This window comes from Microtus pennsylvanicus, chromosome 1 (assembly GCF_037038515.1).
Source record: "Microtus pennsylvanicus isolate mMicPen1 chromosome 1, mMicPen1.hap1, whole genome shotgun sequence".
Lineage (NCBI taxonomy): Eukaryota > Metazoa > Chordata > Mammalia > Rodentia > Cricetidae > Microtus > Microtus pennsylvanicus.
The window spans coordinates 154694841-154722797 of record NC_134579.1 but is presented as its reverse complement, the minus strand read 5'-3'; the positions used below and the strand labels follow the sequence as shown (position 1 = coordinate 154722797).

At 37.6% G+C, this 27957-nt stretch overlaps 1 protein-coding gene across 2 annotated transcripts; it reads right to left on the bottom strand.

Moving 5' to 3' along the window:
* Positions 1 to 1667: 1667 nt before the first annotated feature.
* On the bottom strand, positions 1668 to 27725 carry LOC142842471 (vomeronasal type-2 receptor 116-like). 2 transcript variants are annotated; one of them, XM_075959201.1, is made up of 6 exons: positions 27529 to 27725; positions 10383 to 10677; positions 9300 to 10109; positions 7684 to 7911; positions 6064 to 6187; positions 1668 to 2572 (listed from the first exon to the last, which is right to left on the bottom strand). In XM_075959201.1, the coding sequence occupies exons 1-6, from the start codon at positions 27723 to 27725 to the stop codon at positions 1668 to 1670; spliced, it is 2559 nt and encodes an 852-aa protein (XP_075815316.1). The 2 variants fall into 2 exon arrangements, with proteins under 2 accessions (XP_075815316.1, XP_075815317.1); XM_075959202.1 differs by having other exon boundaries at positions 1668 to 2426; positions 6068 to 6187.
* Positions 27726 to 27957: the final 232 nt, after the last annotated feature.

Sequence of the window (27957 nt, the reverse complement as noted above, 5' to 3'; positions counted from 1 at the left end):
ACTTTCAGCAGCAGAAACAAACAAATATAGAAACCAACAACTGGACATGGTGGTGAGAAAAGTAAATCTAAATTTAAAAGAATTGTTTCCTTCACATTTCTTCCTGCAAGCCACAGAAAATAGTATGGAAGATGATATACAGTATATTAAAGCCAGGCTGGAAGGAGGACACCAAAGAAAATGGGCCTTCTATATAAACAGGATTGAAATATGAAGAAATCACAGAACCTGGAGCAGCAGGCACAGTTCTTACATGTGTGTTTCAGTGGCGGTTACATACCTGAAAGTATAAGTAAACACAGACTTCATCTTTAATCCTGAAATAAAATCCAGTTTATAATCACTGACTAATGATAATTGCCTTTCTTCCTAAAAGTCTCAATAAAGAATTTGAATGCCCAGAAAGAGATGTGAGCAGAAAATTTACTCAACCTAATTCTTGGATGTCCTTGTCTCCCAGTGTTGTGTCAGAGTTTCCCCCTTGTCTCTAATTATTAGCTTGTCATAACATATAAATTAACCAATACTTACATTATATATATATATATATGTGTGTGTGTGTGTGTGTATATGTAGTACATATGTATAACAATTCCCTCTTTTTAACCTACTGATACTTTGAATATTTATTATATGTTTCAGGTTAAATTTTATAGGATTCATGAGTGTGCAAATGCATGGGACTGGTTCGCATTGATTCTCTTTAAATACTTCCTCATGTTTCAAATTTTGACCTAACATAATGCGTTAGTTTTTCTTAATCTTAGTATTAATTTTTTACTTTCCCATAGAAATCTATTTTGCAGTGAGAGATAGAAGCGGTGGATAAAATAACAGAAAGGGGTTATGGAAGAGTAAAGGAATAATGTCAGGAGAAGCCATACTCAGGGACTATTATGTGGGAATAATATTTTTAACGAAGGGGAAAAAATAAACCAGGTTCCATTTCAGTGATTTATAAATTCAATTCTAAAATTTATTTTAACTTCAATTAGGAGTATGTTAGTTTTTTGAGTGTGTTATTTTGTGCACCTCGGGATGTAGGTGTTCTTGGAAGTCAGAAGAGTGCAACTCTTTCATTAGAGCTATTGTTATAGGGACTGCAAGTTGTGGGGAATGGATAGTGAACTCATTTCCTCAGAAATAACACATATGAATTTAAATGCAGAGAAACATTTCATCTTCCTCAATATCCATTATGTCTATTAATCATACATTTTTCTCTCTCCTAAATTCTACTCCTCTAACTCCTAGGATGCAATGGTATTCACTTTTCTTGCTCCAAAAAGGACCTTATTAGTTTTACCATCTGATAGCAATATTTAACTCTACTAAAATATTTCTCTGTTTTCATTTGCATTCAAAGTTCCACATTCACTTCTTTATCAGTAGAATTACTTAGCATTTATTTTAATGTTGCCGGGATTGAGGAATTAAGGAATACATCTCTGTACACTAATTGTAAAAAATTGAATCTTATAAAATAATTGGCTGTGTGGATCATTATAGATGAAATTGTACAGAAAAGTAGTGTACATGACACTGCTGTGCCTCCTCATTAGAAGAAATGATGAGAATCATTAGCCATTCATACAGTTTCCATTGCATTGTATTTGGTGGTTCTGTGCCAGTTCTGTAGTTGTCAGATAAATTTATGAAATGTGTGTTCAGGAAGATGTTTTCTCCCTTATCTTTTGAAGAGAATTTCTCTCTGGTCTTAACAAAATTGTGTAGCACTTGGGGATAAAAATGCATCCCAGTAGGCCTGCACTGGAAGCCAAGATGGACAAGACCTCCACAGCCACCATTATCTTGCCCTTGGTGCTATGGTAGACGGGAAGGAATGATATCCAGACACCGCAAAACAACAGCATGCTGAAGGTCAGCAACTTGGCTTCATTGAATGTGTCAGGGAGATTCCTGGCTAAGAAAGCAACAATGAAGCTCACGATTGCAAGGGAGCCATGGTATCCCAGGACACAGTAGAATGCAGTAACTGAGCCCTTGTTGCACACAATGATGATTTGGCCATGCTCAGAGTGCACATTTTTGTCAATAAAAGGAGGAGAAAATTGCAACCAGATTGCACAGAGAATAATTTGGATGAGCGTACAGATGGCAATGATGTAGTTGGGAACACCAGAAACCAGAAAATACCTCATCCTTGTTCCAGGGGCTGTGACTTTGAAAGCAAGTAGCACAGTCACCGTTTTGGCCAACACAGTTGAAACAGCCACCGTGAATACAACTCCAAATGTAATATGTTGCAGAACACAGGTAGCTGAGTTGGGATGCCCAATGAAAAGCAAGGGACACAGGAAACAGAAGATGAGTGAAATGAGCAAGATGTAGCTGAGATTCTGATTGTTGGCCTTCACAATGGGAGTGTCATGATGCTTCACAAATATCCCAAGAACCACAGTTGTGAAGGCAGAGAAGAACAAGGCCATTAAGGTCAGAACCATCCCTAAGGTGTCTTTGTAGTTCAGAAAGACCATAGCCTTTTGAATACATTGGTTCTGTTCTCTGTTGGCATACTGGTCCTCTGGACACCTCACACATTTTTCCACATCTTCTGGAGAGAAAAAAGCATGATTACTACAACTACTGCCTTTTATTGACAGAATATTTCAATTCACTGTGTTGAGTAAACATTGTGATATCTGAATCCTTTGTTGATGCTGTAGCTGAGAGACACTGCTGCATAGCATTACATTCATTTCTTAATATTTATTATAAATATGCGAAGTGAAATATAATATGTTGTCTATTTAACTTTGTCTTGGTGATATCATTTTATATTATCAGAAAACACAGATATTTTCAGTCCTTTCTGAATGCTATGATGAATCGACTGAAACTAGTGAGTTTTCAGAGATTAAAATGATTAATCACTGTATTGCACAGAGTTTATTTAATATCTCAGATCCCATGTTTAGAGAGATTTTTGATGTCTTTCTGTTTTATGAATCGTTTCCCTGAAATAGATGGAGATCATGTCTTCTATAGGACAAGTTATGTGATATTTTCTTGTATGAATTCACCATCCAAAACAGACTGACATACAAGAATCAGGAAACGTATTCTGTAGAGACCCTTGGAGTCTTCACACTTCAAGATCAAGTTCTCAACCAAAAGGATCTATGTGTCCAAGAGGACAATGGGTAGGGAAAAAGAATCAAACACAGGAGATAGAGAATGAATAGGGGTGTGTCAACAAGGGAGGAGGGAACGGGTTTTGATCAGGGAGGACATAGCACTGCCTCTGGTTAGAGGAGACAGGTGTGGCCTGTAGGAAAATAGCAGTTTATAAAGGTAAAAGCAGAACCCTCTGATAGGAAAAATAATTTAATTTTGATTGAACAGGTAAATTTGGACAGTCATAAAACACTTTTTTGCTCAATAGACTTCAATAACATTTAAATGGATGTCCTATAGTTTGGGGGCTAAGTCCATTACTATCATCCTGGGACAAACTGTCATGGAGAAAGACATGGTGCAGGAGAGGGAGCTGAATATTCTATATCGTTGATTCCTAGGCAATGGAAAGTAAATGATCTCACTGTGAGTGGCCTTCCCTCTGAAGGTAGAAAAAGCTTAGAGATCACCAAATAGATTGGATCAAAAAATCCCCTTGCCATATCATAATCAAAACTAAAAAACATACTAAATACAGAAAGAATATTAAGAGCTACAAAGGAAGAAGGTCAAGTAACAAAAATAGGTAAACCTATCAGAATTTCACCTGACTTCTAAAGGAAACCACGTAAAGCAGAAGATTTTGGATAGATGTGATGCAGACCTTAACATACCATGGATGCAAGCCCAGATTACTATACCCAGTACAGCTTTCTTTCACCATCGACGGAGAAAAGAAGACATTCCATGACAAAAAACGGATTTAAAAAATACGTATCTACAAACCCAGCCTTACAGAAAGTAGTAGAAGGAAAACCTCAACCCAAAGAAGTCTGAAACACCCACAATAGCAAAGACATCTGACAACCCTCCACCAACACGACTCAAAGAGAGGAAACACACAAACACTACCACCAAAAAAATAACCAGAGTTCACAACCACTGGTCATTAACATCATTTAATAGCAATGGATTCAATTCGCCTATAAAAAGGCACAAGTTAAGAGAATGGTAACGAAAGCAGGAACCAACATTTTATTGTTTGCAAGAAACACACCTCAACCTCAAAGAGAGACACTACTTCAAGTAAAGGTTTGGGAAAAGATTTTCTAATCAAAGAGATCTAGCGTGTGGCTATTCTAATATCTAACAAAATTGATTTCAAGCTAAAATCAGACAGAAGAGATGGAGAAGGACACTTTATACTCATAACAGGAAAAAGTTATCAAGATAAAGTCTCAATCCTGAATATCTATATCCCTAATATAAAAGCAGCCATTTATGTAAAAGAAACATTACTAGAACTCAATTCACACATCAAACCCCACACAGTAATATAAGGAGATTTCAACACTCCTCTCTTACCAATGCACCGGACAACCAGATGGAAACTTAACAGAGAAATAAGAAAACTAACACATGTAATTAATCAAATGGACTTAAAAGACATCTATAGAACATTCCACACTTGGGTAGAATTCATTCACAATGTTGTATGACTGTCAAAACTGTTTCTTTGAGAGAAGTCTAGCAAATTCAGACTTTCAAGGAATCAAAGATGTATGTCATGGTATGAAGCACAATTAGTAAAAATTTGGGTCAGAAATTGGGTCTCAACCTGAAGATTGGAAAGAAAAACACCCAGTCACTGGCTCTTACATTGACCTCAGTATGAAATGGCAATCTTGCCTCTTGGAATCTGAGAAAGAGACTGTGTCTGAGAGCTGTCTCCCCACCCCATTTTATATTTCCTTCTAGGTTTCGAATTACAGGCATGCAACACTGGGATAAAAACATGCAACACCAGATTTCTGTATAAACTAGGATGGCTACCGGAATTAAAGTTGGTTGTTTTGTTTACTATAATCTCTTTGATAACGCTGAAAAGTAAAACAATTTTACTCTCAGATCTTCAGACAGTCTTTATTTTATTAAAGTACAATTGAAATGCCTCTACATTTCCCTTCTTTGTCAAAAAATAATAAAAAGAATGCTATAATTAATATAAAAACTATATACAATAAGTACAATGACTATATAAAGTATGTATAGGGAAGAAATATATCCACAATATGGAGTCCATTTGCATTTGACATATTGAGAAAAATATTTAGTATGTAGCTTATCTTTGTGAGTCCAAAGGCTTATAGCTAATTTGCTTTCCATCAATGACTTACTTTTGAAACAAAGAAAGTAAACTCCATGTGGAGTTTCTTCAATATCCATTATCTTCTCTGGAGTAGATTTGTTTGCTCTATTTTCCTAAACAGTTGATAATACAAATTTTCAAGGAATATAAATTAGCATTATATTGTTAAATGAGGTGTATAGGTTCAATACCTTGAACAAGATTCAAAATGCATGTACAATATGTTTTAACAAAATTAATCTGAAATGTGTATCAATATACAAAATTGGTATCAATATTCAAAATTTGTCTATGATATACAAAAATAAAACAAATGTGAAATATGAAAAACTAACAGATCATGTCTGAGAACTTTACATCTCCCTCTCTTGGGCTCAGACTAAAGGCATATAGCACTGGAACTAACGGTATGCACCCCCTGATTTCTATATCAGCTAGTGTAGTGACTGGGATTAAATGTGCACATGCCATTGTGGCTACTGGGATTAAAGGTGTATGTTACCATAATGTGGTCTGTAAGGCTGACCGGTGGGACTGTTTTACCCTTAGATCTTCAGATAGTTTTTATTTATTAAAATACAATTGAAATGCCACTCTAATGGTATAACAAGTTTTTTAAATGAATTTGTTAATAATCATAGAACAATAAGAATCAACTTAGGAAAGCAATATATTTTATTTCTTCAATTATCTTTTGGTCCATTGATCAACTCAGTATGACTGAGAAAAGGTGATCTATGTGATGTGAAGGATTTATCTTAATAGCAAACACTCACTGGTCTCATTAGAAACTTCATTTTGTGGGCAGGGGCTGCAATCAAAACAGCAGGTTGCCATTCCCTCCTGCCAGAATTTTCTGAATCCAGGACCACAATCAGCACTGCACACAGACGGCGGCATCTGTGAAAAATCAGATACATGCTGGTGTCGGGAGTTTTAACTACTTCTATAAATATATTTCATTATCATGTTGACATACCAATTAGCTAGTTTTATATACACAAAAAGAGTTATCAGATTAAGCTTAATACATTTTATAATACCAGGCATACAAATGTATGGAAACAAACTGATGTAAATTTGAGTAGCTTCCCATATCTAGAAATTAAGGAGGGAGAATTTTTTTTTGATATGAACAAACAGTGTAGAGCTTTCAAAGTGGTTTTTCTACTTAATTTTCATCACAGTGACACAAAGCACATTAATAAGTTAGAGGGAACCTTAACTATAATATTTTTTCTCTACAGAAGCTATACAGTGTCAGGCGGTCCCATTTATTTATTTTTTCTCTTAGTGTCTGTGCTGCTGGGGTTATATTTAGGACGTGGTCTCCATTGCCATTGCATTCAAATGTACTTTTCACTTTCTCTTCTATAAAGTTAGGTGTGTCTGGCTTTGTGATGAGAGTCCATCTTACAATTGTAAGAATGGCAAAGATCAAAAACACTGATGACTACTTATGCTGGAGAGGTGTGGGGTAAAGGGAGCACTTTTGAATTGCTGGTGGGAATGCAAGATGGTACAACCCATTTAGAAGCCAGTATGATGATTTCTCGAAAAGTAGGAAATAAAACCTTTCCTAAATCCCAGTAATACCACTTTGGGGTATTTATCCAAAGATGTTTATTGTGCCACAAGGATATATCATCAACTATGTCCATAGCAGCATTGTTTCTCATACCAGAACCTGGAAACAGCCTAAACGCCCCTTACCAAAAATGGATTAAAGAAAAGTGGTACATTTACACACTGCAGTACTACACAGCAGAAAAAGATAACGACATCTTAAAATTTTCAGGAAAATGGATGGAGCTAGGAAACATCATTTTAAGTGTGGCAATCAGGCACAGAAAGACAGTTATCATATGTACTCCCTTAGACGTGGTTTTTAAACAAGAAGCTAAGAAAACCAGCTTACAAACCACAATCCCAGGGAACTTAGACAACAATGAGGATGATAGGAGAGACATACATAGATCTAATCTACACAGGAAGTAGAAAAAGATAATATCTCCTAAGTAAATTGAAAGCATGGGTACTTTTGGGGGGAGGGATGAACGGGAGAGGAAGAGCAGAAAGGGAAGCAGAGAAAAATGTAGAGTGCAATAAAAATCAATAAAAACATAGCACAGTAGTTACAGTCATTATACATTATATATTAGAGGAAAAGAAAGATATTCTGGAATGATAAATATTCATTGTATGCATATTTGAAATTCTTAAAGTACTAATAAATTGTCACATCAAAAATACATGTAGAATCATACAATAGGAGGAATATAAATGCTTTGTAATGTGACTAATTATTTTTAGTTCATTATAAGACAGCACAAATCAATCCCATTGTCTGTTTATCTGCTGTGTAATGCAAAAGAATGCAGTTAAGTCAGACCCACCTGTCTACTTCCTGTTGCATACTCTATCATGTCTTCATATATATGCAGCTGTTGACCATATGGAAAATATGAACAAAACTTGCCTATTTTCACCTTAAGTCCAAGACCATATGGGAAATTCCAAATCTGAAAAATGCCATAGTCTTCCTGAAGATTTTCTTTCTGGTTTATAATCATTCTGTCTCCAACTGGATTAGTGAGGCGTGTTTTCCTCAGAAAGGAGTGCAGCTGAAAAAGATACACCACTCTATAGTGTGTGTGTCCTTTCTTGAATTCATAAATGTATTTTATTTCATCTTAAAGGCCGTATTACTGAAGGTGTCCAGAGGAGAAATAACAGGAAAACATGTGGACAAATAAAGTTATCATAATGTTCCTAGAATTTAAGTTCTTTCAGAAAAAAGCACCAAACAGAATCACAGACATATACGCAGATACAAAACACCTATATGAAAACACACACACACCATAAGAAAGAGAGACGGAGACATACAGTCAGAGATTCACTTCCATATAGACATACATAATGCATCTACATACATTTCATACAGACATACACACAAATGCCAACACTTACACATGAAAACAATGATACACACAGTGAAACATATCCACCAAAACAGACACAAAAAAAAGAAAGCTGAGAAACACATAAAGAGGGCCACAAATACATGCACAAATTAAATTACAAATACACACAAGGAGACAATCACAGACAAAAACACCTACATAGAGAGCTATTGATATTGATGAATTTATGCTCATATACAAAGATAGATTGAGAGAAACAGACAGACAGACAAACAAAAACAAAGATATACATATGTCCAGGCAATATACACAATGAACCCAAGACATATAAACATGCACTGAAGAAACACAGAAGTTATGCAGAGAAACAAACTCCCATACGGAAAGACATTGGTACAAAAGAAATTTATTTTCAGTTCCTCAAACAGATAGATATGTGCATGTACAGAACCACACACACACACACACACACACACACACACACACACACACACACACATTCACACACACACACAGAAACACACACACACACAAAAACAGATACAATAAGAGATACCTGGAAACACAAAAACGTGAAACCATATACAAGAAGAACCATGCATTCATACTTATGTACACAAATGTATGTCTTAACTGAAGGATGACACTGTTTACTGTTTAATTACTTTCACTCAGGATGAGAAATGACGTCCCAAGTGCCTACAGTGTGAGCAGATTCAGTTTCGAACACTTGTGAAAATCATCTCATAAACGGATTATCACATATTTGAAAATAAATATGCAAGGATTCATCTTCTCATTAGGAAGAGGATTAAGAAGGAAGTACTTGGGCTTATAGTTTTAGAATAGCTGTGGTGACAGTCAGGTGCTCTTTAACAAAATCATTGTATTTTTTTACAAATTGTACCTTCCACACCATTAAGATTTATACCAGCATCCAGATTTACATCATTATGAAGAAAAATTTCCATAAATCTTTCTATTGTATGAAATATTCCCTAATTTAGTAAATTGGGACATTTGACAGACATTTAAAGACATTGACATTGATGACATCAAATTTGATATTAAAGAGGAAACACTACCTTCAAGCAGTTACCATAATGTCCTCCATTATCTATGGGTTGATTATATACATGCTGAAGAAGCATTTCCTGGAGGCCATGGGCCACAGCATACACTGCATTATATATGTTATAACTCTCATCACTAAAGGCCATGTCAAAAGTCTGTGCTTTTAGCCATTGCAATGAGGCATTGGATAAGCAGTTCTTCAGGGTCTTACACATAGAAACTGAGACATTGCAGTTCAAGTTCATCCACTCCAGCCTGGCCAGGAATTCGTCTGTGTATTTGAGAGGGTTCAATGTCTGGACAAATGTTTTAAAATGAGAAATCTCAGCATGATGGTGTGCAAAAGTTATTTTCCCATTGAATGAATCAAGTGGGAAGTCATTCTTAGGTGCAGTGCCATCCCACTGTGAGGTGGTGACCCATATTCTCTGTAAACCTAGAGACTGCCACCTTCTAAAGCCCACAGCTAGAGAACTCTCTGGGTCACCATAAATGATAACCACATTAGTGGATGATGTCACTATTTGGTTATAATAAACTTCAACTCTTGTCAAGAATAAATGCATCTTGACTGGGATCACACTCACAAAAGCAAAGCAGACTGTATTTTTTTCCATCTCTCCTCTTAATTGTGTGAGAAATTGAGTACCCTGATCATTGTCTGAGATGGCCAGTCCAATCCAGTTCCAGTTGAAGTAAAGCATCAAAGAGATCATGGCCAGGGCTAAAGATGTGTCCTTGGCAGCCATCTGATACAGAAAGGGAAATTGTTCATGATTGCTCAGAATAGGAAAGAAAGGTCCATAGGTAATCTGAAGGACCTATAACAAAGGGAGCAGCATGAGGTAGCACATGTACATAAGAACTTGTAAACATACTTTAGGTCAAGACTTCCTTAAAAAACTCCTTATCTGTTACTTCTTCCCTCATTTCAATTTCAAAAAAGGAAATGAGACCCGTCACAAATGAATAAAATTGTGAATGACACCGTTTTACACAAATTTAACATTAGTATCCTACTCAGAATCTTCTTAGCAACTAGGATTATAAGAGCAGTGTTAGAATTTCTTGCAAAGTCACAACAAAAATCTCACCTGTTGAGGATGGAAGATGTAGAGCAAGGACCCAGTCAACACAGATGTTGCCAAATTTGGTCCTGTAAGCACCATGATACACTCAGTCTGTTTATAACACATATAATTAGGAGGGTAATTATGAACTACTTCAGACAAGTTAGAAGAAGGTCTATGTAATTTTGTCCGAGTTGCACAACCATCCTCTGAACACTCACATACAAATGATGAATTTGGTAGAAGATCAGGGTTCCTGTTGACTTCATCCATGGAAAAAGCTAAGGCCAGTACAAACTGGAAGTTTTTAGTTGTTGTTCTGTAAAATGGTATGGTGATTAATATGGACAGAGATCTACAGATGATCCTGAGTAGTCAATAGATGGATTACTATGTACTGTACCATATTCTCAACCACTGCCAATAATGTTACAAGTGGCCTATGCTGTTAGATTAGAATAATATAAGTAGCTGGAAGCTTGTGAAAAGCTGTAAAAGTTCATTAGAGTGTATCTTCCATGAATAAAGTGAGGCATCAACACCTTTCAAAGAGTGTGATTTCAATTTCTTATTTTTAAATGCTTACTTTTAAGATAAAGACAATGGCGGAGGCTTTAAAAAACAATAAACTTATTCATATATTCATTTTTCAATCATTGATCAATGTGAAAAATTCATGGGACACAGGGCCATGGTGGCAGACGCCTTTAATCCCAGCACTTGGGATGCAGAGGCAGGCGGATCTCTGAGTTCTAGACCAGCCTTGTCTGCAAGAGCTAGTTGCAGGACAGGCTCCAAACCACAGAGAAACCCTGTCTCATAAAAAGCAAAAAAAAAATTCAAGAGACATGTAAGCCTATGAGATTATCATATTTTCTCATGAAATTAACTAAATTTGATAAAACTGTCAAATAATGCCTGTTGAGTGAACAATAGTATGGGAAGCATTTGGCTGTTATGCTTTCAATTCTTTACAATCACTGGGCATTATAGTTAATATATGCCCTTGATCTTTGTGTTATTCTTTTTTTACTAATTTATCTAATGGAGGTGTAAAATTTAAATACCAAAGATGTATTTTGTAACGCCGTATGTATGTGTTCACCATGTATATAGACAGTATTAATGTTAATGTGGGTAATTAATAGAGAATGGATTCCAAGGTTTTGAACAACAATTTGCTACAGCTTAGACTGGCCTCAAAAGTACAAAGATACACCAGCTCCAGGTTCTTGCAGAGATTAAGGCCATGTACTATCTTCTCAGTACTCTCCACCTAATTTATGTTTACACAGAATGTCATATATTCCAACTGGAGACTTCTGACCAATTGTTTTTTATACTACAAAACTGCTTTGACTACATTTACAGTTACACTAACACAACAATAGCATCCTACATTAATTTGTATATCCAGTTTAACATCTTTGTAAAACAGAAGATGATAAGTAATAAAATCTGAGGAAAATGTTTATGAGGCTTTCTGTAATATAAGTGGGTAATAAGCAAGTTGGGAGTGAATAACACCAATTTGTGTTTATTTTTTTTGGAAGAGCAGTAACTTCTGTCTCTTCCTAGTCATTTCATATAATCTGACCAATGAACATTTATCATACTTCTTCATTCTAAATGATTCAAACAGAGTAAAATGAACCTATTTCCCACTTAAATATTGTACCACTATGATTTCTTTATGTATTTACATATATATTTTCAAAATTATTTTTGAATATTTTTATTACCACACAGAAAAAGTGTCATTGAAAATTTTAGTAACACACAAGAGGCATTTGAGACTAGATCTTGTGAAGCCCAAACACCAATTCCTGTCTCCCAAACATTAAGAAACATAAATCTCTTGAGCAGTTAGAGTTCCCAGTGCACTAAATTTCTGTGTTTGATAACAACTATTAACAATACGAAAAATTAAAATGTGTGTAGTCTCCACATTGGTAAAATAAAGAGTTATAATTAGCAAAATTACTAAATACAAATTTAAGAGATACATGGGAAATAAGTGTCAGAAAATAAACGATTTAGATACAGAGAGACAATACCTTTGTTTTTAAAATAATGGCAAAGATGTGTTAGTATGTAACTGCCCTATTCCCTCTCTAATGTGTTGCTAACAATCACACAACAGAGCTGTCAATCAAGGAAGAGAAAATGAAAGAGTCAATTACACCTTTCAAAGAATGAAAGCATATATTTCACAGTTCATAATTCCTTTTTTAGCAAAACCAGAATGAGAAGTGAACTTTGAGATTAAAGGGCAGTGATTTTAATGTATGTAAATGAAGTATGGAGAAATAGGAACACTTATGATGTTTACAATGCACAGGTCTCTTGCTTCCAATCTTGATGCAGTTTGAGGATAATGGAACCACATCAGATCATTCAAGAGAGTAACTGTCTGTCTATGTGAAAACTCTTCACAGCTTGGTGTCTTACAAATATTAGTTGCCCTAGTACAAGCTTTAGAACCTACACATTGATGAATGTCCATCAATTATTGTAATCTATGGCATTTACTTGGGCCCACTTAGGATGATAATAACTGAAATAGAATGGGGTTTATTTAATAAGTCATCTCCTGCTACAGTGTTGTATGTATATGTATTTCTGATCTTGATTAAACCATTCTGTCTGTATAGCTCATCAAAAATGTAACGTATAATTAAGAGATACAGATTAATAGATAATCATATATAATAGTCAAAATTGCCCTCCCACCTGTACAAGTCTAGTAAACATGATACTTCCACCTGCCTAGGCAGAGAGAGCAGAGCCACGGACATAGTCTCATCCACTTGCCTTCCAACTCTGAGTGGGCACACAAACACCCAGGCCCCAAAATACTGTTGAAATGCTCCAAAGCCAGAGTTTGTGCTGGAAGCATGGCCCAGGAGGCTACACTTCAAAACTGCTTGGGTTTATTACTTGCTATGGACCAAACCAGGAAATTCTTTTCCAAAGAAGCCATGCCTCTGCCTGCCTTTAGCAAACAGAGCACATCCAAAAAAGTGAGACTACAAAACCATGATTAATGCTGCTCTTTTGGTTTTTGTTAAAGCATTTTCAGGTTTTACATAGATTTAGACAACAAGATTGTCAGAACAATTAATTATTGCAAGGAACTGCTTGTATCCCACTTCTGACACCAGGTGATGTGGGAATCCAATCTGTGTACTGTGATTACCATTAATGAATAAAGAAACTCCCTTGACCTGTTGATAGGTCAGAACTTAGGTAGGAGGAGAAAATGGAACAGAATGCTGGGAAGAAGTAGGCAGAGCCAGAAGAACATCATGGAGCTGCTGCCACCAGAGACAGAGGTCTGAGAACTTTGCTGGAAAGCCACTGTCACAAGGTGATACACAGATTAATGGAGACATGCTAAATTAATATGTAAGAGTCAGCAAAAAAGAAGCTAAAGTTTATGGGTCAAGCAGTGATTTAAATAATACTTTTTTCTGTGTGATTATTTCAGGACTAAGATAGCCAGGTGACCAGGAACCACCAAGCAGACTCCTTCCAATAATGGGAGAGTGTTTTTATGAGTGTGGGCCAATGCCCATCTTTCAGTGGATATGCCTATAGAGAATTTAGGAAATACAAGACAAGTCTTTTGCATGCAAAATTCGAGAAGTCATTGTTTTTTACCACAGCATAGTACTCTATGGTGTAGATATTCCACACTTTCTTCATCCATTCTTCCATTGAAGGGCTTCTAGGTTGTTTCCACCCACCCACTGAGACAGTGGAGCTGATCTATTGGGAGCTCACCAAGGCCAGCTGGACTGTGACTGAAAACGCATGGGATAAAACTGGACTCTGTGAACATGGCGAACAATGAGAGCTGATGAGACGCCAAGGACAATGACAAGGGGTTTTGATCCTACGTAATGTGCTGGCTTTGTGGGAGCCTAGCCAGTTTGGATGTTCACCTTCCTAGATATGGACGGAGGGAGGAGGACCTAGGACTTACCACAGGGCAGGGAACCCTGAGTGCTCTCTGGACTGGAGGGGGAAGGGAAAAGGAGTGAGGTGAGGGGGAGAAGGGTGGGAGGAGGGGAAGAAGGGTGGGAGGAGTGGGAGGGAAATGGGAGACTGGGGGGAGGTGGAAGCTTGTTTTCTTTTTTATCATTGTCTCAATAAAAAAAAGTGAAAAAAGGGAAAAAAAGATGATGACAACTAAGTATTGAAAGAGCCTACAATAATTTGGATATTAGGCAGACATATATTTAGAAAGTAATGAAATCATCCAAAAAGTTAAAAAAATGATACTCTGCCAGTAAGGATTTTGAGGAAAGAAACTGAAAGGAAGATAGACTGAGGAGGAGGAAGAGTGCAGGAGAGAGGAGGTAGAGAGAGTGAGAGAAAGGGAAATGAAAGCCAAACCAAGAAGTTAGAAAGTGAACATCTGAGAAAAGTGTTAGATGAGGCTGGAGAGTTGCAGCATTTCAGAATGGTTATTTCAGCTTTATAGAAGCTCCCTGAGCTGTTGAGGACTGAAGAATGTTGCTTTGAGTGGTTACGTGAAACTGGACACATGATGCTTTATTTCTTAGTTTATTGCAATAAAGTTATTTTATATTAAAAAGTTAAAAACAGACAAGTCATTTCTGTGAATGGTATTATGTCTTATTTAGTATTTGTGATGAGGTAAACAGGACTACTATTCTTCTATATATATTATTGTACATTGAAAAATAAATATCTAAAAAGTGCATAACTCTGGTTCTCAGATGAGCTGTTTGGATTGCCTACAATATGGATATAGAGAAAAGTGAAAGGCAGATTCTTTCACAGAAAGAGTACTTCTACTTTTAATTTTTACATACTTTTGTGCTATTTTCCTGGTCAGAAAAGTTTTACTGCTGCCACAAGTGTCTTGAACATTGTGTAAACTTTCCTTGGGCAGTTGAACAGATGGCTATTCTCCACAGAGAAAGCATCAATGACAGAGAAGTCAATGACTTAACACAATCTTGCATTGGTTTATCAAATCTTTACCTGGGAACATGCTTGCCAACATAAGTCCATGGAGGAGATTTGCATATTGAATTCCCCAAGGCTCTCACTCTCTCTGCACCTGTTCATCATATTTCATATCTTTGATCGCCCCTTCTACATTACCCCAGCCTGCAAAAGGACACTTTTCCAGCTCTACCAAAAACTGCAATGGCTGCTAGTATTCTAGATTGGACACTCACATTTGAATATCACCCACTTTCCATATACCCCAAATGTGATTGCCCATCCCCTAACCTCCAGACCAGAGTGTAGTAATATGAGTGGAGGGCTGCGTCCCCAACACCCCAGCCGCCTGCTCAGCTAGCTTTTGCCCCGAAATAAAAACACAGAAACTGTATTTATTTAATCACTGCTTGGCCCATTTTTATCTAGGCTAATTCTCACATATTAATTTAGCCCATTTCTAATCATCAGTGCGGCGCCCCTAGGTGCTCTTACCAGGAAGATTCCATGTCTGTCCATCCTGGGTCGGAGCTTCATAGTGTGTGTCTGCCTGGGAGCTGGGAGCATGGTGTCTCTCTCTGAGGTGTCTGCTCCCAAGAGGAGAGCTGTCAAGTCTGAGCTCACTTCCTCTTCCTCTCAGCATTTTGTTCTGTTTACTCCTCCACCTATCTTCTAACCAATGAAATGGGCCAAGGCAGTTAGTTTATTAGCCAATGACCTTCCTCCATCATTTCCCCTTTTTCGGTTTAAACAAAAAAAAAGAGGAAGGCTTTAACTTTAACATAGCAAAATTACATATAACGAAACAGTTATCAAGTAAAAGTTACAATAATCTTTATTATAACTAAGGAAAACTATAACTATAACTATCTATTCTTAACTCCATCAAAGACTCCAGAAAGATACAATACTACCTAAGCAAACAAGAAAAAAGCAACTTTTAAAACTCTAGAAATGACAGAGACATCTCACGGCCTGGACAGTCACCCAAAGTTCCTCTGTACCATTGGGGCATCCATCTTCAGCCTTCAGGCCAATAGTATCCAGCAGACATTTCCATAAAACAGATAAATTCAAAGTCAGTTCAGTCACTGTCTGTTGTGTCCTGCAGAATGTCTCACAGACTCTTTCATGAATCAGGAACCCCGAGAGATCATCTCACCTTAGGCAAGTTCAGTAGTCCTCTCTCTGTGGGTTCTCTGTGTTCAGTTTATGCAATAGTCCAGGCAAGAGCAGTTTCTTGCCCAAATGGCTATCAAACTCCATAAGGATCCTCTTCGATGCCCATCTTCTTCTTGAAGTAGATTGGTGCTGCCAGGAGCAGTGTCTCATTGTCATGAAAATTCCTAAGTTATTAAAACATTAAATGTCTTATTCTGTAATCTTTGAAAGACATGAAGAATGTCTATCTAAAATATATCTCTATATATCTAGAAAATGTAACTAACATGACTACAAGCTTTACTATTATCGATGATTATCTATTAACAACCTATATTTCTTAATTATATAGTACATATTTAAATGAACTACACAATCACAATACCTTAATCAAAACCAGAAACACTTATACATATAACAAAATTGACCTTAAATCTCTATCAATAAAGCAAAATCTAAACTAATGCAAATTATTCATACCTATATCATATCCCCCTTTAAATGTAAAAGAACTTATAAACTGTATTTGGGAACATGGGCGCAGTTTTTTCTCTCCAAACTGCTTCCTGCTGAATGGGGGCATCGTTAATGATTTTAGGGTGTAACCTGTGTGCCAGATTTATCTCAGTTGGCAGTTGAGTGAAGTAATTTTTTGAAGATGTTCACAGCAACCCTTCAGGAGGACGTGGTCCATCATACCAAATTGGAATAGATGCAATCCACAGGGTCTGGTCCTCTGTGAAAACAAAAGAAGACCCTCTCCAAAGCATCATATCCTTAGAACCAAATACTGAAATCATACCCTCATGATATCCGTTCTGGTTCCACTTGGCAGCCCATATAATGAAATGTCTCTCTGTACTTAGCTCCTTCACAGTCAAAAATTTTAAAGAAAACACACTGTACATAATCCAGACTCTGTGAATTTTCCATTTTTACGTGGCTTATTTTTCTTTATTTATTTTAATCTCTTAACTATCTGTACTCTGTCTATTTAAAGACTTTACCTTTTTTTTAAACCATTAATTTTATTCTCTATATTCTTTTTCTTCTCTCTCCCAAGCCTACGTACATTCATGCAACAGTGTGACTCATTTAGTGGTCTGAATCTGTCCTATTGTGAATCTGCAATTTTTTATTATCCAGGAGCACTTTTGATTTGCGCCTTTAAATCATTAGGTGCTTAAGAATCTAAGCTGTGACATTCCTAGGTTAACTTTTTGCTTTTTGTGAGCATATATCTGTAGACCAGGCTGTCTTTGAACTCTCAGAGATCTGCCTGTCTCTGCCTCCCAGGCATTGGGATTAAAGGTGTTTGCTACTACACCTTAAACTCACAGAGATCTGTTTGTCTCTGCCTTTTAGGCACTGGGATTAAAGGCGTGTGCTACCATGCCTTGAAGTCACAGAGTTCAATCTCCCTCTGCCTTCCAAGTGTTGGGATTAAAGGTGTGTACACACAACAACTCTCTTCCTTTTCTTTTTTTACTTTAAGAACTTTAACTTTTAGCTTGCATATATTTTTAATACACTTTAAACCATTCAGAAATTTTCTCTGTCTTTGAATCTCTCTTTACTGTATATCTCTCTTTTTCTGTCCACATGAGTCTTTAATTTACCAAACAATCACAGTAGGACTATAGGCGTGGCTTTGTCGGCTAAATGTAGCCCATTCCTTAGCTTTCCAGCCTCATGGCTGAGGTACTGGCTGTAGCCATGTTTATAGCATTCCAAGGTCCCTGCCAGCCAGCGAGCTACAACAGACAACACTCAAGTCCTCTCTCTGTAGCTGGCCCTCATGCCTCAAACAGTCAGAGTTTGCCCTGGCTGGATGGCCCTGAAAACCGGCATTTTTAAACAGCGCAGCTTTTTTCCTGCTATGGCTGAAAACCGAAAAGCATGTGTTCAGCTTTTCGTCAACACCATTTAAGTGTTTCGTTGCAGGACCTCTTAATGAGCTGTAGGGTTTTGCAGCTGAAGCTGAGTCAGGAAAGCCTCTCTTAGATTAGAGCGCTTGCTTGCCTCTAGCAAGCAGAGTAGACCAGAGAAATTGCTGTTAAAAGAAACATGCTTTACTCTATTCTTTTCCAAGCTTTCTCACGCTTTCTGTGGACTCAGTTAGCCACACGTCTGGGCGTCATTTGTAGTAATATGGGCGGCGGCGGGGCTGCATCCCCAACACCCAAGCTGCCTGCTCGGCTAACTTATGCCCTGAAATAACAACACACAAACTGTATTCATTTAATCACTGCCTGGCCCTTTAGCTTTTGCCCTTACTGGCTAATTCTGATATACCGATCAACCCATCTCAAATAATCTGTGTGCACTGGTCTTACCGGGAAGATTCTAGGTCGGAGCTTCATCTCGTGAGTCTGCCCGGGAGCTGGGCAGGGCGCCTCTCTGAGGCATCTGCTCCGGAGAGGAGAGCTGTGGAGTCTGACCTCACTTCCTCTTCCTCCCAGCGTTTTGTTCTGTTTACTCCTCCCACCTACCTTCTAACCAATGAAATGGGCCAAGGCAGTCCCTTTATTAGCCAATGACCTTCGTCCATCACCAGAGTGCTTCAGTCCTTTATCACTGGAAGAGAGTCTATACTCAACCAGAGAACATACAGGAATGTTAGAGGTTGACATTGATGGCCTAGCCCCATACAATCCCACAATTTGGTGCCCTACCGTATTCTCCACAAAACCTCCATGAATCAAACAGCCCCAGCCTCAACATAGGGAAAGCCTCACTGCTGGACCGTGGGTCAATATTGCCACCAGACATGCATCCTCTGACTTGAGTGGAGATACATTTAAAATCTTTAGGCAAAGTGTGAGATGACAAAAGAGGAAACATAAGCAAAGGAATAAAGCATGTATCCAAAGATAAACTTGTAAACAAGCACCTAGGTCTATATTCACCACAAAGTCAGATTCCTAGACACCAGTGTTAGTGTTCTATCAGCAACAGCCAAGGGAATATGTCACTACCAAAGCCAGTTATCTTACTACAAGACTTGACATCCAGCACAAGTGAAATATAACAAAAGACCTTAAAACCAACTTAATGAGTTTGATTGAGGACCTGTTGCAAGGTGGGGCCCGCTCTTTTGTCCCAGCCGCCTGGCTAGCTTAGCCCCAAAATAACCTCACAGAAATTGTATTAATTAAATCACTGCTTGTCCCATTATCTCTAGCCTCTTATTGGCTAACTCTCACAACTTTATTTAACCAATTTCAATTAATATGTATATCACCACGTGGCAGTGGCTTATCAGAAAAAATTCTAACCAATGTCCGTCTCGGGTGGAGAATCAATGGCATCTCCCTGACTCTGCTTTTTTCCTCCCATAATTCAATTCTATCTCCCTTCTTACCTAAGTTCTGCTCTATCACCAGATCCAAAGCAGTTTCTATATTAACCAGTGAAAACAACACAAATACACAAGGACATCCTACACCAAGGAGCTTAATGAGAAAATAAATAAATACATGAAAGAAATTGAGGAAAGAACAACTCAAAAATGAAGTAAATGAAATAAATTCCCTAAAGAAAGCAAAGAACAATGGCAATGGGTTTTTGATCCTATCGCTCGTACTGGCTTTGGTGGAGCCTAGGAAGTTGGGATGCTCACCTTACTAGACCTGGATGGAGATGGATGGTCCTTGGACTTCCCACAGGTCAGGAAACCCTGATTGCTCTTTGGGCTGATGAGATAGAGGGACTTGAGGGGGAGGGGGAGGGAAATGGGAGGCGGTCGCCCGGAGGAAGCAGAAATCTTCAATAAATAAATAATAAAGAAAGAAAAAAGAAAGCAAAGAAAACACAATCAATTGAGAGAAATGAATAAAAATGTTTACCTAAAATAGGAAGTATAAACTATAAATAAAACAAAAGCTAGGGAATTGTGCAAAAGGAAGGTCTAGAAACAAAAACTACAGACACGATGATCTCCAATAGAATACAAGATATAAAAAATAGAAACAATTATCAAAAGGAGAAGTTAAATATAAAAAAAAATCATTGACATGGAGCATCCAAGAATTCTGAAATGTTTTGTAGAGATCAAATAGAAGAATAATAGAAATAGAAGTATGAGAAGAATCTCATCACAAATTCCCAGAAAATATCTTTTATATTATAGAAAAAATTTTTCATAAACTAGAAAAGGTGAACCCAAAAAAGGTACAAAAATTTACAAAATACTTAACAGATTGGAACAGAAAACAAATGCCTTCAGAAAATAGTAATTAAAATGTTAAATAAACAGAACAAAAAAACAATATTAAATGCTACAAGGTAGAAACATCAAGTAACATATAAATGTAGACTTATCTGAATTTCACCGGATTTTCCAATGATGAGTATAAAAGACAGAATGGTGTGTTCAATTTACCTGCAGAGACCAAGCGAGCACAGATTTCAACCCATACTACTATACCATACAAATATTCAATCCTCAGTGGCTGAGAAAACATATCCTTGATATATAAATTTAAACAGTGTCTATCCGCAAATAGAGAACTACAGAAGGTACCACAAGGAGAATTCAAACCTGAGAGGTTAATTACATGCACGAAAACACAGGAAATAAAGAGCCATTTCCTAGGAAAGCAGGAACAGGAAACATCCACACAAACCACCACCACCAAGACCACCACTGCTGCCATCAACAATAAAAATAATAAAACAGATACTTAAAAATCACTGGAAATTGATATTAAGTGGTATTGTCTCCAAAATAAAAAGATACAGACTAAAAGAATGAATATCAAACTTCACTAAAGGCCATGTCAAAAGTCTGTACCATTAGTCATTCCAATGAGGCATTGAATGAGAAGTTCTTCAGTGTCTGACCCTTAGAAGCTGATACTTCTAAACTTCATCTACCTAGTTTGCCAGGTATTCATCTGAGTATTTGAGATTGGTCCAAGTAAGGACAAAATTTAAAAAGCATAAATCTCAGCAGATAGGTTTGCAAAAGTTAACATCCCAAGGTATGAGTCTATTGTGAAGTCTTTATTTCTTACAGAGACATCCAACCTTCTGTGAGGTGGTGACCTATATTCTTTGTATACCTAATGATTCTTACATTCTAAAGCACACAGATAGAGAACTGTCTGTGTGACCATAAATGAAAAATAAATTGTAGATGATGTCATAATTTGGTTATCATATATTTCAGGTCTTGACAAGTATAATTGCATGTTGACTGTGATCATATTTATAAAGTCAAAGCAGACTTTATATTTATTTATTTTATTTATTTTTTTTGTAAATTTATTTATTTATTTTTTTGTTGTTGTTTTTTTAAATCTTTTTTTTATTGAGAAAATGAGAAAAAAAAAACAAATTTCCACCTCCTCCCAGCCTCCCATTTCCCTCCCCTCCTCCCACCCTTCTCCCCCTCCTCCCACCCTTCTCCCCCTCCCTCCACTCCTTTCCCCCTCCCTCTCCAGTCCAAACAGCAGTCAGGGTTCCCTGCCCTGTGGTAAGTCCTAGGTCCTCTCCCCTCTGTCCATATCTAGGAAGTTGAACATCCAAACTGGGTAGGCTCCCACAAAGCCAGCACATTACGTAGGATCAAAACCCCTTGCCGTTGTCCTTGGCGTCTCATCAGCTCTCATTGTTCGCCATGTTCAGAGAGTCCAGTTTTAACCCATGCTTTTTCAGTCACAGTACAGCTGGCCTTGGTGAGCTCCCAATACATCAGCTCCACTGTCTCAGTGGGTGGGTGCACCCCTGGTGGTCCTGACTTCTTTGCTCTTGTTCTCCCTCCTTCTGCTCCTCATTGGGACCTTGGGAGCTCAGTCCGGTGCTCCAGTGTGGGTCTCTGTCTCTATCTCCATCCATCACCAGATGAAGGTTCTTCTTACTTAGCTTCTTTAGGATCACCAATTGTAGGCTCCATGTCCATTATTTATGGCTAGAAACCAATTATGAGTGAGTACATCCCATTTTCATCTTTTTGGGTCTGGGTTACCTCACTCAGGATAGTGTTTTCTATTTCCATCCATTTGCATGCAAAATTCGAGAAGTCATTGTTTTTTACCGCAGCATAATACTCTAATGTGTAGATATTCCACACTTTCTTCATCCATTCTTCCAGTGAAGGGCATCTAGGTGTTTCCAGGTTCTGGCTATTACAAATAATACTGCTATGAACATGGTTGAACAAATGCTCTTGTCATATGATAGGGCATCTCTTGGGTATATTCCCAGGAGTGGTATTGCTGGGTCCAGGGGTAGGTTGATCCGAAATTTCCTGAGAAACCGTCAACTTCCCTGGTGGTCTAGTGGTTAGGATTCGGCGCTTTCCCAGACTGTATATTTAATATAACTTTTTTTCAATTATGAGAAAAACTGAGCACAATCTTCATTGTCAGAGATGGGCCCCCAACCCAATTCTAGTTCAAGTGAAGCATGAAAGGAATCATGGCCAGAACTAACCATCATCATTGTGGGCCATCTGACACAGAGAGGGAAACTGAACACAGTCACTTAGGATAGGATGGACAGGTGCATAGGAAAGCTGAATCAATGACCTGCAGTGCATGGGTAAGCTGAATGAACACACGGAGCAGCTAGAGTAGCATGCACTCCTAAGAACTTAAAAACACTGTTCTGCCAAGTGTTCTGGAAAAGCCCCTCACGTGTTAATCTTTTCTCATCTATGTTACACACAAGGAAATGTAAAAGCCCCATCAAGTCTCTGAATAGTAGCCTATATTTTGACATGCCTGTGTGGCCATTATCTTCCTCACACTTTTCTTAGCATCTGGGAATACTACAAATGAAGACAAGGATTTCTTTCCGGAAACAGCCTAGATGTCCTTCAATGGAAGAATGCATGAAGAAAGTGTAGAATATATACACATTAGAGTACTACGCTGCAGTAAAAAACAATGACATCTCGAATTTTGCATGCAAATGGATGGAAATAGAAAACATATTCTGAGTGAGGTAACCCAGACCCAAAAAGTTGAACATGGGATGTGCTAACTCATAATTGGTTTCTAGCCATAAATAAAGGTCACTGAGTCTATAATTTGTGATCCTAAAGAAGCTAAATAAGAAGGTGAACCCAAAGAAAAACATATAGTTATCCTCCTGGCTATGGGAAGTAGACAAAATTGCTGGGCAGGGAATTGGGATCTTGGGGTTGAGGTAGAATGGGGGTAGGGGGAGATGGGGAGAGAGAAGTGAGAAGGGGAGGATGGGGGAATTTGGGGAAACGGGATGATTGGGAAAAAGGAAGGTTGGATAGGGGAGCAGGGAAGCACAATTCTTAGTTAAGGGAGCCACCTTAGGGTTGGCAAGAGACTTGAACCTAGAGTGGCTCCCAGGAGCCCAAGGCGATGTCCCCAGTTAGTTCCTTGGGCAGCTGAGGATAGGGAACCTGAAATGACCCTTTACTATAGCCACACTGATGAATATCTTGCATACCACCATAGAACCTTCATCTGGCGATGGATGGATATAGAGACAGAGACCCACACTGGAGCACCGGACTGAGCTCCCAAGGTCCCAATGAGGAGAAGAAGGAGGGAGAGCAGGAGCAAGGAAGTCAGGACCACGAGGGTGCACCCACCCACTGAGTTGGTGGGGCTGATCTATTGAGAGCTCATCATGGCCAGCTGGACTGTGACTGAAAAAGCATGGGAGAAAACCGGACTCTCTGAACATGGCGAACAATAAGGGCTGATGAGAAGCCAAGGACAATGGCCCGGGATTTTGATCCTACTTCATGTTCTGGCTTTGTTTGATCCTAGCCAGATTGGATGTTCACCTTCCTGGACATGGACAGAGCGGGGAGGACCTTGGACTTTCCTCGGGGCAGGGAACCCTGACTACTCTTTGGACTGGAGAGGGAGGGGCAGAGGAGTGGGGGGAGAGGGAGAAGGGCGGGAGGAGGGGGAGGGAAATGGGAGGCTGGGAGGAGGCGGAAACTTTTTTTTCATCAATAAAAAATTAATTAAAAAATACAAATCCCAAAATACCTGCTGAGATTTGTAGAGACCTGTGACGAATCCTATTTGATTGATGTGTTCAATAAGGTCTTCTAACTGCCATAGTACACCTGATCTTGTCATTACAGACATAATTGCGTGGGGCTTCTTTATTTGTTCGGATCAAATGAATGAGGCTGTGTAATTGTGACCCAATATTATAACACTTCTGATGGTAAATAAAATACTAGTGACATAGTTGGTAAAATATCAGGGTTCTTGCTACGTCACCAATGCAAAAATTCAAGAACAGAGAAAACTGGCAGTTTTCAGTTTGTGTTCTATAAAAGGCAACAGTGTTTATTATAGACAGAGATCTACATATGATTATTTGTAGTAAAAGGAAGGATTATCCCATACTGGACAATATTCATAACCTCCCTCAATAATTGAAGCAAATGTCCCAAGTTGTGGGTTTGGAATGACATAAGGTGCTGGAAGGTTAAAAACAATTTAAAAGTTCATGAAAGTAAATCTAACATAAATAAGATGAGCCATTTGCAACTTTCACAGAAAAGGCCATGCAGCTCTGGTTCTTTAGTGTTTGCACAATGGATAAATAAAAGGTACAGGCTTGGGTGATATAGAACACCTGATCAGATATTCAGTTTGAAATAATTGAGCAATATTTAAAGTACACGTAATGCATTAGACAAGATTCAGGTAAGTTTTATAAAACAAACTTAACTGGAGGAAGCATTCAAGGAATTATTGGTAAGTGCACAGTGGTCTCTTGGGGTTAATGTTTGGTTCCTGTACTAATAATTCTTTCATATTAAGTGGACAATATAGTTAATATATTCCCTCAAGTCTACCATCACTATCTTGTATTTTTATCTTTCTCATTTATCAATTAAAGCTACAAAATGTTCTTTAAATATTTAATTTTTAATACATTTAACTATCATACTACGTTTGGTAAATAAATTGATTTGTGTGTATGAAAATGAGAAACACTCATATAGACAATAAAAGGGAATGGATTTCACAATTTTCAGTAAAACTGGTTTTTATTTGCCACTGACCTTGAATGCATAATGATACACCTACTCCATTTCATAAATGCAGAGATTAAGGGCCTAAACCACAATATTGTCTAAATATTTAATGCTTACATAGGTATGTTCTATGTAATTGTACCTGGTATATTTGCACAACTTAAATTGTCTTGTACAGAGCACTTTTTGTCTACATTTCCAGTTATAAACTCACAACACTGGCATGCAATTGAGAACTATGTACATCTGGAAATTGCAGTGAGATTCATTTGCGCCAATATTACAAGCTTTTAAACTACAATAATATAAAGTGTGCAATATATGGAAAATATTTATAAATTTTAATAATATAAATAGTCAACAATACCATTTTGTGTTTATGTTTACCCTTAAATAATATTAACTAATAAATGATATTTCTTTACACAATACCTATCATATGAACAATAAACAACAAACTCAAACATTCATTTTAACACTGAATGATGCATTCAGACTTAAAAAGAATCTATTTTCTAGTTTGATTTCTTACCCTTGTGGTATCTTTATGAATAAATATAAGTATTTACCTCTACATGTTGAAAGAAAAAACAATCTTAAAATATTTGGTATTATCTTGCTGAAAGTGCCATCAAAAGTTTTGTTAATACTCAACAGGAACTTGAGATAAGAACTTATGGAAGTGAAACATTAACTCCTGCAGACTAAACATTAGGAATTGTCAATGATTTCAGCTCTGGGGGTGGCATAGTGCAATATTTGAAAAGAACAACCAACAATGCACAAAATCAAAAGTGTATTGTGCACAAATTGGTAAATGACAAAGCTGTAATTAGTAAAATTATTGAAGAGAAAATAAGACATAAATTAAATAGTGTTGACAGTGAGTATCCAGTTTAGATCTATACAGAAGAGACGCGTGCTTCTTAAATAATTACAAAGAGCTAGTAGATACCTTTCTCAAGTGTTGAAAAGTATCACATGCTGCAGCTGCAAACAGGCAAGTGCAAAGAATGGAAGCAGTCACCACTATTAGTGACAACTCATATTTCAAAGAATGCAAACATATCATTTATTTTCCCCCTCCAACATAATATTTTTATTGATTATTTGGGAACTTCATATAATGCACCAATCACACTTGCTTTTTATTTCTCCCAAGTCCACCCTCTCACCCTTGTGCCCATCCCTAAAACTTACATGAATTTTTCAGTTTACAAAAGAGGTAAAAGCTTTAGATGAGTTAGCATTAATCTGTACTGAAATCCACATTGTAGAAAAGGCAGCTAACAGGTGTCTATATAACAGCTGGAGTAGATTCACACCTTTGAGTCACAGCAAAATCTATAGCTTTGGGCTAAAACCCATGAACGTTCTTTTCTCTTCTGTCCAGATTTGACACAGGCAGTTTTACCAGTCCGGCAGGTTTGTCTTATTAACAGGCTTCCTAGCAAAGGATAAACGGGTCTCAGGTGTAACTCTTACTATTCCTTTATTTAAAACAACTTGCTTGTCAATGACTGCTCTCAGCAATGACTACTTGTGTCTCTGGCAAATAATTAAATGGGAAGAGAAAGGGTCAGACTCTATGCTGAGGGTCTAAGTGATGAGGTGTAAAAAAGTCTGAGGGTGTGAAAGCTTAGGAAGTTCTAAGGGTCAGAGAAAATGCTTTACGGTGTGTCAATGCAAGTTGTCAAAGTCGAAGAAGATTATTTAAGACATATGAAAAATGGGAAATGGTTCGGATTTCTTTCCCCTTCTATGCTATTGTTACACCAAGATTTCAAAGTTCAGCATTTTAACATTGATCAATAGAGTTCTGATAAGCTGGTCGTGCGCAGACTACTTACGATTAGTCACAAGCTCAATACTTTAAATGTCCAAACATAACATTTATACAACAAAAAAATTCTTACTTTAAAGAGACAGTGCACACTGTCCTATGGAAATAAAGGCCTGTGGATGTACAAATACTTCTATTCCCATATGAAATATTTATGGTGACATTTACACAGAAAATTCAAAGAAACTTACTGTGTATTCAGAATATGTTTGAAATAATCTTTCTCCACAGGCCGCTGCTCTGATTTAAGGACAAAGGACCAACCTGTCAACCAATCTTCATCCTTATCTTTATTCTCATACATTCTCCAAAAGCACCTGGGTTGAGTGAACCTGGACGCAAGAAGTGGAATGTTCAGGAATAAGAAGAGAAAAATCAAAGCGGCCATCTTTGTCCTCGTTGAAGCCTTGGCAGTGTGTGCTCTTCAGATCAGCATATTATATGGGTGCCCATATTTTCCCACCTACTTTTATTTCTGCAGCAAAAGCAGAGGCTATTTGTGTATTCATGATCCCTTTATTTCCCAGGGGATTCCTCGCCTCTGGGGAAAATTGGACACTTTCTTCCCCTATGGCTGTGCACCTGATATGCATATGATGCAAATATAATTCAGAAGTATA